Source organism: Lathyrus oleraceus, chromosome 7 (genome assembly GCF_024323335.1).
Source record: "Lathyrus oleraceus cultivar Zhongwan6 chromosome 7, CAAS_Psat_ZW6_1.0, whole genome shotgun sequence".
In the NCBI taxonomy this organism is placed as follows: domain Eukaryota; kingdom Viridiplantae; phylum Streptophyta; class Magnoliopsida; order Fabales; family Fabaceae; genus Lathyrus; species Lathyrus oleraceus.
The window spans coordinates 110,219,348-110,232,087 of record NC_066585.1 but is presented as its reverse complement, the minus strand read 5'-3'; the positions used below and the strand labels follow the sequence as shown (position 1 = coordinate 110,232,087).

Sequence of the window (12,740 nt, the reverse complement as noted above, 5' to 3'; positions counted from 1 at the left end):
TGAAAATCACTATTGAGGATATGAAAAACCAAAAGAGAAACATTAATTTTACTGATTTCTAAGCTCCGCAAATTTTATTAATATTTATTTTTTTTCTCGATTTTTCTTTTGTTTTGTTTAGTCAAAAAATTGTAATTATGTTAAAAATATAGTGTTATTTTTTTTTGTAAGATACAAATTACTACATTATTTCTATTTTTATATAATAAACACAAAATATAAATAATATTTATATAATGTATATATTTTAAATTGTTTTTTATACTATAAAACTTATAAATAAATAATAATTTAATAAAGTCTATTTCTTATCGAACAACTAATATGGATGGGAAGACTGGGCCGAGCAAAACTTTTTAAGTCAGAGTCTAACCTACCAAAGAATTTGAAGCTTAAGTTTGACATGTAAATTATCATAAGTTTAATTTTAATTCTGAGTTTGATCTTTTTTAAAGTCTGATTGGTTTATTAGCCTATTTAAAAGTTATTTTATTTGAACATTTAATAAAAAGTAATTCAAATGATGATTAAATATTTGTTTGCATCGACTTATCCCGATTTACTTAGTATGTGATACTATTTTTTTAGAGAACTTATGAAACAAATTTTGACATTGTTCATAAGAGTTTTTTTATTTATATTTATAAAATTTTTGAGATAATTAAGTTTTATTTTAATATTTTAATTTAAAATAATTATTCATTTTTATTTAAAAAAACCGATTTAGTAGGTTTAAAAGTTTTTTTAAGTCTATAATCTAAATCTTATTAATTAAATCAATTTATAAAAAAGTTTACATCTTTTCTATTTTAAAAAAAAATCTGATCCGACTTAAGTCTTTTGTAAAATAGATTTCTGTTAGTTGATTCGTCATATTTAGTATAAAAATAATATATCCATATATTGATTTATTATGATTGTATATATTGATTTTAATATTGATTTAGTATCATTGTCCTAGTTTTCTAGTAGTTTTCAAGTGGTCCATTCTAGAAAACAATTTTTCACAGTTTGACGGATCAAGATAAGGTAGTGTGAAATATCTTGCATTATTAAAGTATGAAAAAAACGAATGACTCTTGTAGTTTGAGAGTGCAACAAGCAATCTTATAATATCATACATTCCTCATCATTTCAACCCTATCATATAGTTTTGTGTGAATAATAGAATAGAAAAATGGAGAGAAAGTGAATAATAAAAAATGGAGAGAAAGTCTTTATGTAAGTTTGAAAGGGTCATTTGTATTAATGAATAGAAGTTAATTATATAGAAATTAATTAATAATATTAATTAATTAATAATTAATAATTATAATATGTGATCATCAAAATTTAGTTTTAATTTAGTTTTGATTAAGTAACTCTCTTCCGCTATTTTCTCTCCATTCAGTTGAATCTCTTACCCATAAATAGGATTCATCAGTTGAGAGGTAAATTATTCAAATTTCTGCATTTTTGAAATCTCTCTTCTCTCTCTTTATTTTCTTCATCTCAAATTATTTATGTTTTTTTTTATTTTTCGAGTGGCTTATTGTGCCATCAACGATTGAATTTTTTTAGATACTGTTCTGGACTGGGCCACGACACTTAGCACGGCACGGCCCAATGCTCGCCAAGCCCACGTCCAAACGACCGTATCCAAGCGACCACGAGGACACGTCAGGCGAACGACCGTCCGCCCGGAGAATGTCTCCCCGGCCCCTTAAATACGTGTCGGACAACGAGCGGGTCCTCCTCATATGATCTCCATCCACTCATCGTCAACCCACGCCGCGGGCACCTAAGTTGTGTCGGGCAGAGCCATAACGGCATCCCACTCACCACGTCACCCAACTCCCCTATATTGTCTCCTTAGGGATAGGGGCAGTTGGACCAGGGGGCAGACCTTGGTCTAGGTCTTAACGCTTCTTACGCGTCCCCTGGCAGCTCCTCCTTGGGCCTAGCTAATCCAGCCCATTAGGAGCCTTGGCCCAGCGCTGGGGGCTCAATATAAATACCCCTTTCATGGCAAAGGGGCAGGTATTCAAACTCACACTCTGATAATCTCATTCTGTACCTTTTCTGACTTAAGCGTTGGAGCACCTTGCAGGTACACCCCCCTCTCATTTCATTCTCCGGCCCATTCACCAAGACCTTGGAAGGCCCTCCTGATCAGGTGAGATCAGTGGCGCCGTCTGTGGGAACTAGCTATCCCCATCTTCATCAAACGAGGATCAAAAGCTCATTTGTTTCTGTCCTTCCAACATGGCCGGAGAACAACATAGCGATCACGGCCGTCCCCTCGTCAACTACAATATGGACGACGGCCCGCCATCCCATGAAGCGGACGTTCGGGACGGTCATCCATCCACCCCGTCTCCAGAGCCCCAAAACAACGGAGATGCCTCTCACGCCCACAATTTAGGGGCAGAGACATTTCATCCCATTCCCGTTCCCGTTGAAGGAGACGCCGTAATGATTGCCATGGTGAATGCCCTCAATCAAGCCGGTTCTATGCTCCACCAGCAGCACGAACGAATCATGGCCCTCGAAGCCGAACGACAAGAAGCCCGGCCCCAGCCGGTGAGTAGGATACAACAACGTTCGGAGCCAACGAAGAAGCGAGGACGTCGCTCTCCCGAACCCTACGCCAGCAGGGCACGCGCCCGTCGTGACGGTGGTCGAGCGAGAACATCACCAAGGCGCGGGCACAGCCCCGACAACAACGAACTGTCTCCCTTAAGGAGCGACGAGGAAGATTTGCATTGCCCCCTATCTCGGGCAATAATGGAGGCCCTGCTCCCCAAAGGCATGGAGAAACCGCCAAACCTAGCTGTGTACGACGGGACTACAGATCCCGACGATCACGTCGACAACGTCAACGCGATGCTCGACTACCGCAATGACATAACCGGGCACCTCAAATGCCGACTGTTCTCAACGACCCTCAGGAAAGGGGCCATGGCCTGGTACAAAAGCTTGGCCCCTGAGTCCATTACGTCATGGAGAGTCATGAGGTCCATGTTCACCCGGCACTTTACAGCTTCCCGTCGTCACCCCAAGACTGAGGCGACCCTTGAAGCCATAGTGCAGAAGAAGAATGAAACACTGCGCTCATACATCGAGCGATTCAACCAGGAAGCTGTCGAGGTAGATACCACCGAGCACATGAAGAAGTATCTCCTCGAGAGAGGTCTCTTACCCGGCAGTGAACTTAGCAGAGCCGTAGGGATCGAACCTCCCCGCACCTTAAACGAGCTCCTGCATAAAGCCCAGGCCTACATCAGATACGAGGAAAAGCAGGTGGCACACAATGCCCGCAGCGGACGTAACGCTGGGGAGACCGAGCACTCAAAACGCGAGGACACGAGCATTTCCCGTCGCAACGGAGACAAACGAAGAGAAGAAAGACCTCGCGAGCTCCGGGAAGGAAGAGGCCCCGCGGGCAGATATAGCGAGTACACCTTACTGACAGCTCCTCGAGAGCGTATCCTCGCAGAATGTATCAACTCTGAATTTAAGCAGGGCAGGGTCAGGTTCCCAAAACCGTCTGCACCAAAGCCCCACACCGACAAATCAAAGTACTGCCGGTTCCACAGAAGTCACGGGCACGTGACCGAAGACTGCGTCCACCTGAAAGATGCGATTGAAATTTTAATCCAGGAAGGGCACCTGAAGCAGTACACGAGGAAGAACGAAGCTCCCAGACACGACGAGCCAGAGAAGAAGAGACCCCGGGAAAACACACCCCCCGACAACTCTCCCTATCAAGTGGCCCTCTGCGTGTCACGACCGGAAGATTTCTTCCTCCCCGAACCATTGCCCGAGGGCAAGATCACTGCACTCAGCCCCTGGGAAGACTTCCCTACCACACTGGTGATATCAGGAGGAGGAACTAACGGGGAATCCGCGACCCTCTCCGTCAAACGTAAGTTCGACGAACTCCTACTGACTGCCCCCGAGCAGAAAGCGACATTGACAAAATACCGGGGAAAATCCAACCCAATATCCTTCTTCCTGGAGGAACTCCCGGGCGGATCCCCGAACTCGGCCATCCCACTATTGATAAGAGCAAAGATGGCCCGATTCGACGTACGACGCATCCTGGTCGACGAAGGCAGCTCAGTGGATATCATGTACGTCCACCTCTTCAAGACTCTGAAGCTAGACAAGACCAACTTAGCCCCCTACGTCGGATCAGATCTCCAAGGATTCAACGGAGCAACAACCAGACCGTGGGGATATGTTGAGCTCCTCGTCACCTTCGGCGAACAAGAAACGGCCAGGGAAGTCAAAATCCAATTCCTGGTCGTAGACTGTCCGTCTCTCTACAATTGCATCTTTGGACGCCCGACACTGGCCGAACTCACTGCGGTCCCATCCACCGTCCACCTGAAGATGAAATACTACACCAAATTGGGACGTGTGGTCACCATCCATGGTGACATCGAAGCAGCCCGACGATGCTACGACGCCGCAGTAAAAGGACAGGCCGTAGTCAGCACGAAGAGCAACTGCAACAACAAAAAACTCAAGACCGAGGATCTTGCCCGAGGAGTCAACGCCATCGACCTCGACTGTCGCATCGGGCTGGACGAGACCGAAGAGGGGAGGTTCCCCAAGGAACGCTCTCTCAAACACCCGGTCCGACCAATCCCCGACGGGGAGTTCGAACTCATTCCTCTTGGGGACGATCCGGAAAGGACGGTGAAGATAGGTAAGGGACTACCCGAGGAAACAAGAGAAGAGCTAGTAGCATGCCTCAAAGAGAACTCCGACCTCTTCGCGTGGAATGCCGCAGAAATGCCCGGGCTGGACCCCGAGATCGCGTGTCATAAGCTAGCTGTAGACCGGGCAGCCAAGCCCATAGCACAGCGTAGACGCAAGCAATCGCCCGAAAAGGCAGAGGCTGCCGAGCGAGCTGTAAAAGACCTCTTAGAGGCAAATTTTATTTCTGAAGCCCAGTACACAACCTGGCTCTCTAATGTAGTCCTCGTTAAGAAAAATAATGGAAAATGGCGTATGTGTGTTGATTATACTGATCTTAATAGGGCTTGCCCGAAAGATGCTTTCCCCCTCCCTAATATAGACTCGCTCGTTGACAACTCTGCAGGTTTTAAACTCTTGTCCTTCATGGACGCATATAGTGGATACAACCAGATCCCTATGTCGCCCGCAGACAAGAAACACACAGCGTTCATGACCCCAACGGGCAATTACTATTACAACGTGATGCCGTTCGGGCTCAAGAACGCTGGCGCTACATACCAACGCATGATGAACAAAGTCTTCAAAGACGAAATAGGGGACATGCTCGAAGTATACATGGACGACATGATCGTCAAATCACACGAGGAGATAACCCATGCTCGACACCTTACGAAGGTATTCGAGCAGGCGAGACGGTGTAAAATGAGGTTCAACCCCGAGAAATGCACGTTCGGAGTCCGGGCAGGCAAGTTCCTCGGTTTCTATCTCACCGAAAGAGGGATCGAGGCCAACCCCGACAAATGCCGGGCATTCTCGGAGTTTCCGACCCCGAAAACCAAAAAATCGATCCAGTCACTCAATGGAGTGCTCGCCTCACTCTCCCGTTTCATCGCCAAGTCCGCCCAGCACGCATTGCCATTCTTCAGACTCCTTCGCAAAGAGGCTACCTTCGACTGGACCGATGAATGCGAGCAAGCGCTACTCCATCTAAAGAAGGTTCTGTCCCAACCCCCGGTCTTATCACGGCCATCAGAAAAGGAAACCCTATACTTATACCTATCCGTGGCGACCGAGGCCGTCAGCGCCGTCCTAATAAGAGAAACCGACGAAGGACAAAAGCCCATCTATTTTACGAGTAAAGCACTCCAAGGTCCCGAGCTCCGATATCAGCAAATCGAAAAGGTCGCCCTGGCCCTCATCAACACAGCGAGGAGACTACGATATTACTTCCTCGCACACACGATAAAGGTGAGGACCGACCAGCCAATCAAACAGCTGCTCGGGCGCCCGGATATGGCCGGGAGGATGCTCAAGTGGTCACTAGAACTCTCCGAATTCGACATACAATACGAAGGTAGGAAAGCCTTGAAAGCTCAGGCGCTGGCCGACTTCGTCGCGGAGATGACCCACTGCCCGACTCCAGCAGAAAGCGCCCACAAATGGACGATCTTCGTCGATGGCGCCTCTAGCACATCAGGCAGCGGGGCCGGGATCATCCTCGAAAATGAAGAAGGGATCCTGATAGAGGTATCGTTAGCGCTTGCGTTCCCAACATCAAACAACCAAGCGGAATACGAAGCCTTCCTCGCAGGCCTGAGGTTAGCCGAGGACCTGGGAGCAAAAGAGGTAAAAATATCCACCGACTCCCAGCTCGTGGCCTCACAAGTGCGAGGAGAATACCAAACCAAGAACGACAACCTCCTCGGGTACTTGTCCCTCGTCAAAGAAAAACTTGATAAATTTGAAAAATGGGAAGTTCAACACATACCCCGCGAGCACAACACACGGGCAGACGTTCTCTCGAAACTAGCCAGCACGAGGAAAAAGGGTGGGAATAAATCAGTAATCCAAGAAATTCTCTCGCGGCCCAGCATCGACAAACTACCGCCTCCACTCGAGGTCAACGCTATTGGAGATGCCCATTGTTGGATGACACCCATCTACAATTACCTCACACGAGACGAACTCCCGGCTGACCCGAAAGAGGCGACCACTGTCAAACGACGCGCATGCTCGTACGTACTCCTCGAAGGCAAACTCTACCGGAGAGGATTCTCCATCCCACTACTCAAATGCGTCGAGGAAGAGAAAGTCCCCGACATCCTTGGAGAGATACACCGGGGAATTAACGCTCAACACCTCGGCGGACGATCGCTCGCACGAAAAGCCCTTCGAGCAGGTTACTACTGGCCGACCATGCAAAACGATTCGAAAGAGCACGTCAAAAGATGTGACAAATGCCAACGACATGCCGACATGCACCTCGCACCCCCGAACGACCTCAAATCATTGTCTTCCCCATGGCCCTTCGCGTGGTGGGGCATGGACATCCTCGGACCCTTCGTCACCGGATCATATCAGAATAAATACCTCATCGTCGGGGTGGATTACTTCACCAAATGGATCGAGGCGGAGGCACTGGCTAAAATAACCGCGCAGAACATTCTCCGGTTCTTCAAACGCAACATCCTCGCTCGGTTCGGTATACCCCAGGCACTTGTCACAGACAACGGGACACAATTCACGGACGGAGGATTCCAGGACTTCATCGCCAGCCTGGGCACCACACAGCATTTCACGTCTGTCGAGCATCCGCAGACGAACGGGCAGGCAGAGGCGGCCAACAGGGTAATCTTACGTGGCCTCAAACGCAGACTCGGCGAGGCAAAGAGGGCATGGGTCGAGGAGCTACATAGCGTCCTATGGGCCTACCGCACGACACCACATTCTACCACCGGGGAAACCCCGTTCCGACTAACTTACGGCACCGAGGCAGTCATCCCGGTGGAGATACGGACGCCAACGAGGAGGACAGAGGAGCCCCTAGACGAGGAAATGAACGATGAAACCCTTAGAGCCGAGCTCGACCTAGTCGAGGAGATACGTTCCGAAGCAGCTCTCCGGGAAACAACCCTCAAACAAAAGATAGCACTACGCCATGACGCGAAAGTCATAAAAAGAGAGTTCCAGGTCGGCACCCTGGTCCTCAGAAGAAACCAGAAAAACCCGAGAGAGGGCAAACTGGCGGCCAACTGGGAAGGCCCTTACCGCGTTCGCGACAAAACGAGCAACGGGGCCTATTACCTAGAAAACCTACAAGGAGAACAACTCGCTCGACCATGGAACGCAGAAAAACTTAGACAATATTACAGCTAAATACACCACGGGGAGACGTGGCAGGTACGACCACGCTCTTCGTCCCCAAAACCCCAGGGAGGAACCACGAGACCCGGGAACGATCCGGGGTCACATAACAAACACAACCCTCCCCGACGGTTGGGATCTTGACCAAGGCTCAACGTCGAAGTACCAAGACTGGCAGGGCACCCAGCTCGCGATGGGAGGACCCAAGCCTCGGGACCAGGGTTCGAACAACGGACCCGGGCTTCGATACCCACGGGCACAAAGCCCGACACTTCGTCGGTTCCCTAAACCGAGGAGATTAACAAAGTCGAGCAGAGTACGAATTCATACAAACAAGTATCAAACACAAACGAGCACAATGAATGATAACGAAAATATTCATACATTAGAAACGATAAAAGCGGCCGAAGCCAAGTACGCCCGAAGGCCATATTACAACGCCCGAAGGCCAAAATACATAAGGCACGCAGGCCATGATAACTAAAACATATAAACTAAGACTCCGCTCGGAGCACCTCTTCATCCTCTTCTTCTTCTTCTCCCCCCAGCTCCTCCTCCGCTTCAAACGGGCAGATAATCTCACCATCCCGGACGCAGCAGTTATAGGCCGACCCTTCTGTCACCAACTCAGGGTTCAGAAGCCCGAGCTGCTCGACAGCATTGTCGAAACCCTCTTTGAAGCAGGCCACGAGATCTTGGTTGAGAGTCCGAATATGCCCTAGCAGCTCACCGCGCGAACCAAGGGCGCGTTCCTCCTCGGTCTCATCCGCCAGAGGACGGACCTTTCCCTCGAGAGACTCAACCTGAGCCCGTAGGTAGGCGTTGTCCTCGGTCAGCTTCTGATGATCGACCACCTGCTCTTCCAGGCTCGCCTTAGCAGCCTTCAACTGGTCCCTCTCCTTTTCCACCTCCTCCAGCTTCTGGCTCAGCCCTTCCTGCAGCTGATGCTCTTCTTTGTAGTCCGACAGATCTTGAGATAGTCTTTCGTTCTCTGTCCGAACCTGCAAAAGGGCTTCCTCCAGCGAGGCGGTGGAAACCGAAGTGTCGGTCAAAACCATGGCCGTCTCCATCACCCGGATGACGGCAGCAATATCCCTGGCCAGATCTTTCCTCCGGGCAGCAACATCCTGGTCCAGAATAGCCTTGGCCTCAGGCGCAGGCACAGCAATCGACTCCTCGGCCTTGAAGAACGACCGTTCCACATAGCAGGGAGGCAGAAGATAGCTGCCCGGTCCATGCGAACTTCCTGGAGACGACCTGGTAAGGGCCCCAGCCGGACGCTTCCGTTTATGGAGGGGAGAAGCCGCTGGCGACGGACTGCTATCAGGAATGTTGATCGGGTTAGACCGAGGAGGAGAGGAAGGAATCACGCTCGCCGCCTGCGAGGGACCGACCCCGGCATCGCCAGCAGTCTCCGAGACACGGGCCGCAGTTTTCTTCTTCTTCTTGGGCACCCGGTCAGGAGCGCCGACCTGATTCGCTAGCTTCAGCACCCGATCACGAGCATTGGGCATGGCACCTGCAAATAAATTACACACAAACATTAGCGACCGAAGTCATAAACAGAAATAAAAAGCTAAACAAAGTCTGCCTACTCAATAACGCCAGAGCTTCCTCCTCGGTATCACACTCGAGCAGAGCCTTCGTATTGATATAACGCGTCTCGGTGATTAGCTCCCCGGCCTCATCCAGGTAGGGCACGCCCTGTCGATTCGCCCAGAACGCCAAGCTGAAGCTCTGCACGTAATCGACCAGCTTCTTGTACGCGAGCCTATCCTCCTCGCCGAGCATCGCGTACTTGACCCGGTAATGCGCCGTGGAGAGATCGAAATGATCACGCTGCCACCTCAGCGGTATCTTCGACATCAGCGTCTCCTCCCCGTTGGGTTCCCGTTGATAGTAGTATAGAGAGTGAAGGGCAGCCCGGGTAATCGGCATCACCACGTACCACCGGCTTTTGAAATGGCGAACAGAGTCCTCGTACGTCTTGAACAGACGCACGGGCTGCTTGAAAGAAACCCAACTGTGGCGACCATGGGAACCGGACCTCTGGAGATGGAAAACGTGGAAGAAGAGAGCCCGGGTGCAACCAATGCCGAGGAACTGGCAAACTAACTCGAATGCCCGCATAAATGCGAGGGCATTAGGATGTAGTTGGGACGGCGCCAGCCGGAGCCACTTGAAGATCGACATCTGGAAGGAGTTGAAGGGCAGTCTAATCCCCGCCTCGCGAAAAGCAAATTCATACATGGTGAACTGCTTCCCCGGGAAATGGTGACAAATGCGGTCTTCTTCCTTGGGGGCGCAGCAATACCAGTTTGGTGGATCCTCCCGGCTTATGGTCTCGACCATAGCGTGAGCAGTGATGGCCTCGTCACAGAAGTCGGATTCCTCCTCCAAGGGCTCGTCCGCAACCCAGGAGAAGTCGACCTGCCCGGAAGAGGAGGCGTGTTCGGTACCATCTCGGACACTCCCATCCCCGACAGGGAGACGAGCGATTGTCGCGTCTTCGGTGGAGGACCCAGAATCTTCCTTCCTCGGTCGTAAGCGCCCGGTAGCACCTGAAACGCAGACAGAAAGAGTGAATTCGACGTCATATCAAATCCACCCTTCCACCGCAGGTCAAGTGAAAGGGCGTAGCGGCGACGGACACTAACCGCGCTCAACTCGGTGGCGCGCGCATTCTATGGAGACCGGGCACAAACTTCATACAGCCTATGCAAGTATTGCCCGGCATATGAAGTTTGTGCCCGATACAGTAGGATCCCAACCCTATTTTCTACCATCTAATATACACCTACAGTCCACTACACTGTTCCCAAGTTAAACCTAACCACATTTCTACAACATTATCATGCGTTTGACAGAAAACAACAAGGAAAAAGAATGGGTCACAGTGGAAAATCATACCTGACATAGTTAAGTTGAAAAGGTACGGTGGTGTCCGAACAGAAGACGGTGGTTCAGATAGGAAGACGGGCGGAGACGGCGGTCCAGACGGTCGAGCAAGCAAACGAGAGAGAAGGTGGAGATCTCCGGTGAACGTATGAGCGAGAAAAAGGTAGAAATGAAGTTACTCAACCCCTTTTTATAGGGCTTGGCACGTGGACCAACACGCTAGGTCATCATTGCCTAGCCTGCCTACGCCGTCTTCGCGCGCGAAACGAAGCGACGCCACTAATCGTGAGACACGTCTATCAAAGACAAGAAGCTGAAACGACCCGAGCACCTGTCCGTCTCCTCGACTCACCAAGACGCCTCCTCCCCGCGCCATACCCGCGTTTACTACAAGGAAGGTGCAGATCAACCGATCACCTCTATCCCCGACATTCCCGGAGAAATGTCAGTCATGAATAGGCCTGTTACGACCTCACCTGTCTAACGATCAAGCTTCCCCATCGTCTCGGGGAACCCTTAGTTGAAACATAAGTCATCTCTCTGGCTCAGAGACTCGACTTGGGGGGCTCCTGTTCTGGACTGGGCCACGACACTTAGCACGGCACGGCCCAATGCTCGCCAAGCCCACGTCCAAACGACCGTATCCAAGCGACCACGAGGACACGTCAGGCGAACGACCGTCCGCCCGGAGAATGTCTCCCCGGCCCCTTAAATACGTGTCGGACAACGAGCGGGTCCTCCTCATATGATCTCCATCCACTCATCGTCAACCCACGCCGCGGGCACCTAAGTTGTGTCGGGCAGAGCCATAACGGCATCCCACTCACCACGTCACCCAACTCCCCTATATTGTCTCCTTAGGGATAGGGGCAGTTGGACCAGGGGGCAGACCTTGGTCTAGGTCTTAACGCTTCTTACGCGTCCCCTGGCAGCTCCTCCTTGGGCCTAGCTAATCCAGCCCATTAGGAGCCTTGGCCCAGCGCTGGGGGCTCAATATAAATACCCCTTTCATGGCAAAGGGGCAGGTATTCAAACTCACACTCTGATAATCTCATTCTGTACCTTTTCTGACTTAAGCGTTGGAGCACCTTGCAGGTACACCCCCCTCTCATTTCATTCTCCGACCCATTCACCAAGACCTTGGAAGGCCCTCCTGATCAGGTGAGATCAGTGGCGCCGTCTGTGGTGTATTTCTTCGAACGATTTGAAGGTGTATTTCTTCGAACGATTTATTACATCGTCGAAACTCGACTGCATTGTATAATTATTCGCAGTACGACAAAATGTCTTAAAGAAAGCGACCTAGTACGTGACTCGTCCCGATAATTTTCTGTGGCAAATTTTTCAAAATCGAAAACAATTTTAAGACGTTTTTTTAAGTGTCATGGCTACTGAGGAAACTATTGGTACTACTGCGGACGCTGTTATCTCTGACAAACCATTCAAATTTAAGACTTTTCACTTCAAATGTTGGCAAACTAAGATGAAATTTTTCTCAACTTTAAAGAAAGTTTCCTACGTTCTGACTGACTGAGGATATCTTTGTTGCTCCTTCTAGATCACCCGAACAAACTAATGGTAAGAACTCTGCAAATTCAAATGGAATTGCTAAAATTGATGAATTTGCGAGTAATTTACAGCACAGGAAAGATATCGGCTTATGCATGAGATGGCATGAGAATGACTATCTATGCAAAAATCACATTTTGAACATCTTGCTGACGATCTGTACGATTACTACAGTAGTTGTAAGACTGCTAAACAGGTATGGGAAGCTCTGCAGAAGAAATATGATATTGAAGAAGCAGGTGCAAAGGAATATGTTGTCAGCTACTACTTGAACTATAAGATGGTGGATGGAAGGTTTGTGGAAGCTCAAAGCCACGAAATTCAAAAAAATTCTCATGAAATCATAACTGAAGGTATGCCCCTCGATGAACAATTTTAGATTGCTGTTATAATTGACAAACTGCCCCCTGGTTGGAAAGATTTCAAAAATTTGCTTCGGC

At 49.4% G+C, this 12,740-nt stretch overlaps 1 protein-coding gene across 1 annotated transcript; it reads left to right on the top strand.

Annotated features, from left to right (window-relative positions):
• Positions 1 to 2,244: 2,244 nt before the first annotated feature.
• On the top strand, positions 2,245 to 7,845 carry LOC127102285 (uncharacterized). Its single transcript, XM_051039672.1, has 2 exons — positions 2,245 to 6,704; positions 7,344 to 7,845. Exons 1-2 carry the CDS (start codon positions 2,245 to 2,247, stop codon positions 7,843 to 7,845), a joined length of 4,962 nt encoding a protein of 1,653 aa, XP_050895629.1.
• Positions 7,846 to 12,740: the final 4,895 nt, after the last annotated feature.

Bases quoted from the DNA above. Each gene is read 5' to 3' on its own strand.
- LOC127102285 (XM_051039672.1), top strand. From the start codon at position 2,245: ATGGCCGGAGAACAACATAGCGATCACGGCCGTCCCCTCGTCAACTAC. The intron at 6,705-7,343 runs GTACGTACTCCT...CCTCAAACGCAG, and splicing joins GTCAAACGACGCGCATGCTC to ACTCGGCGAGGCAAAGAGGG.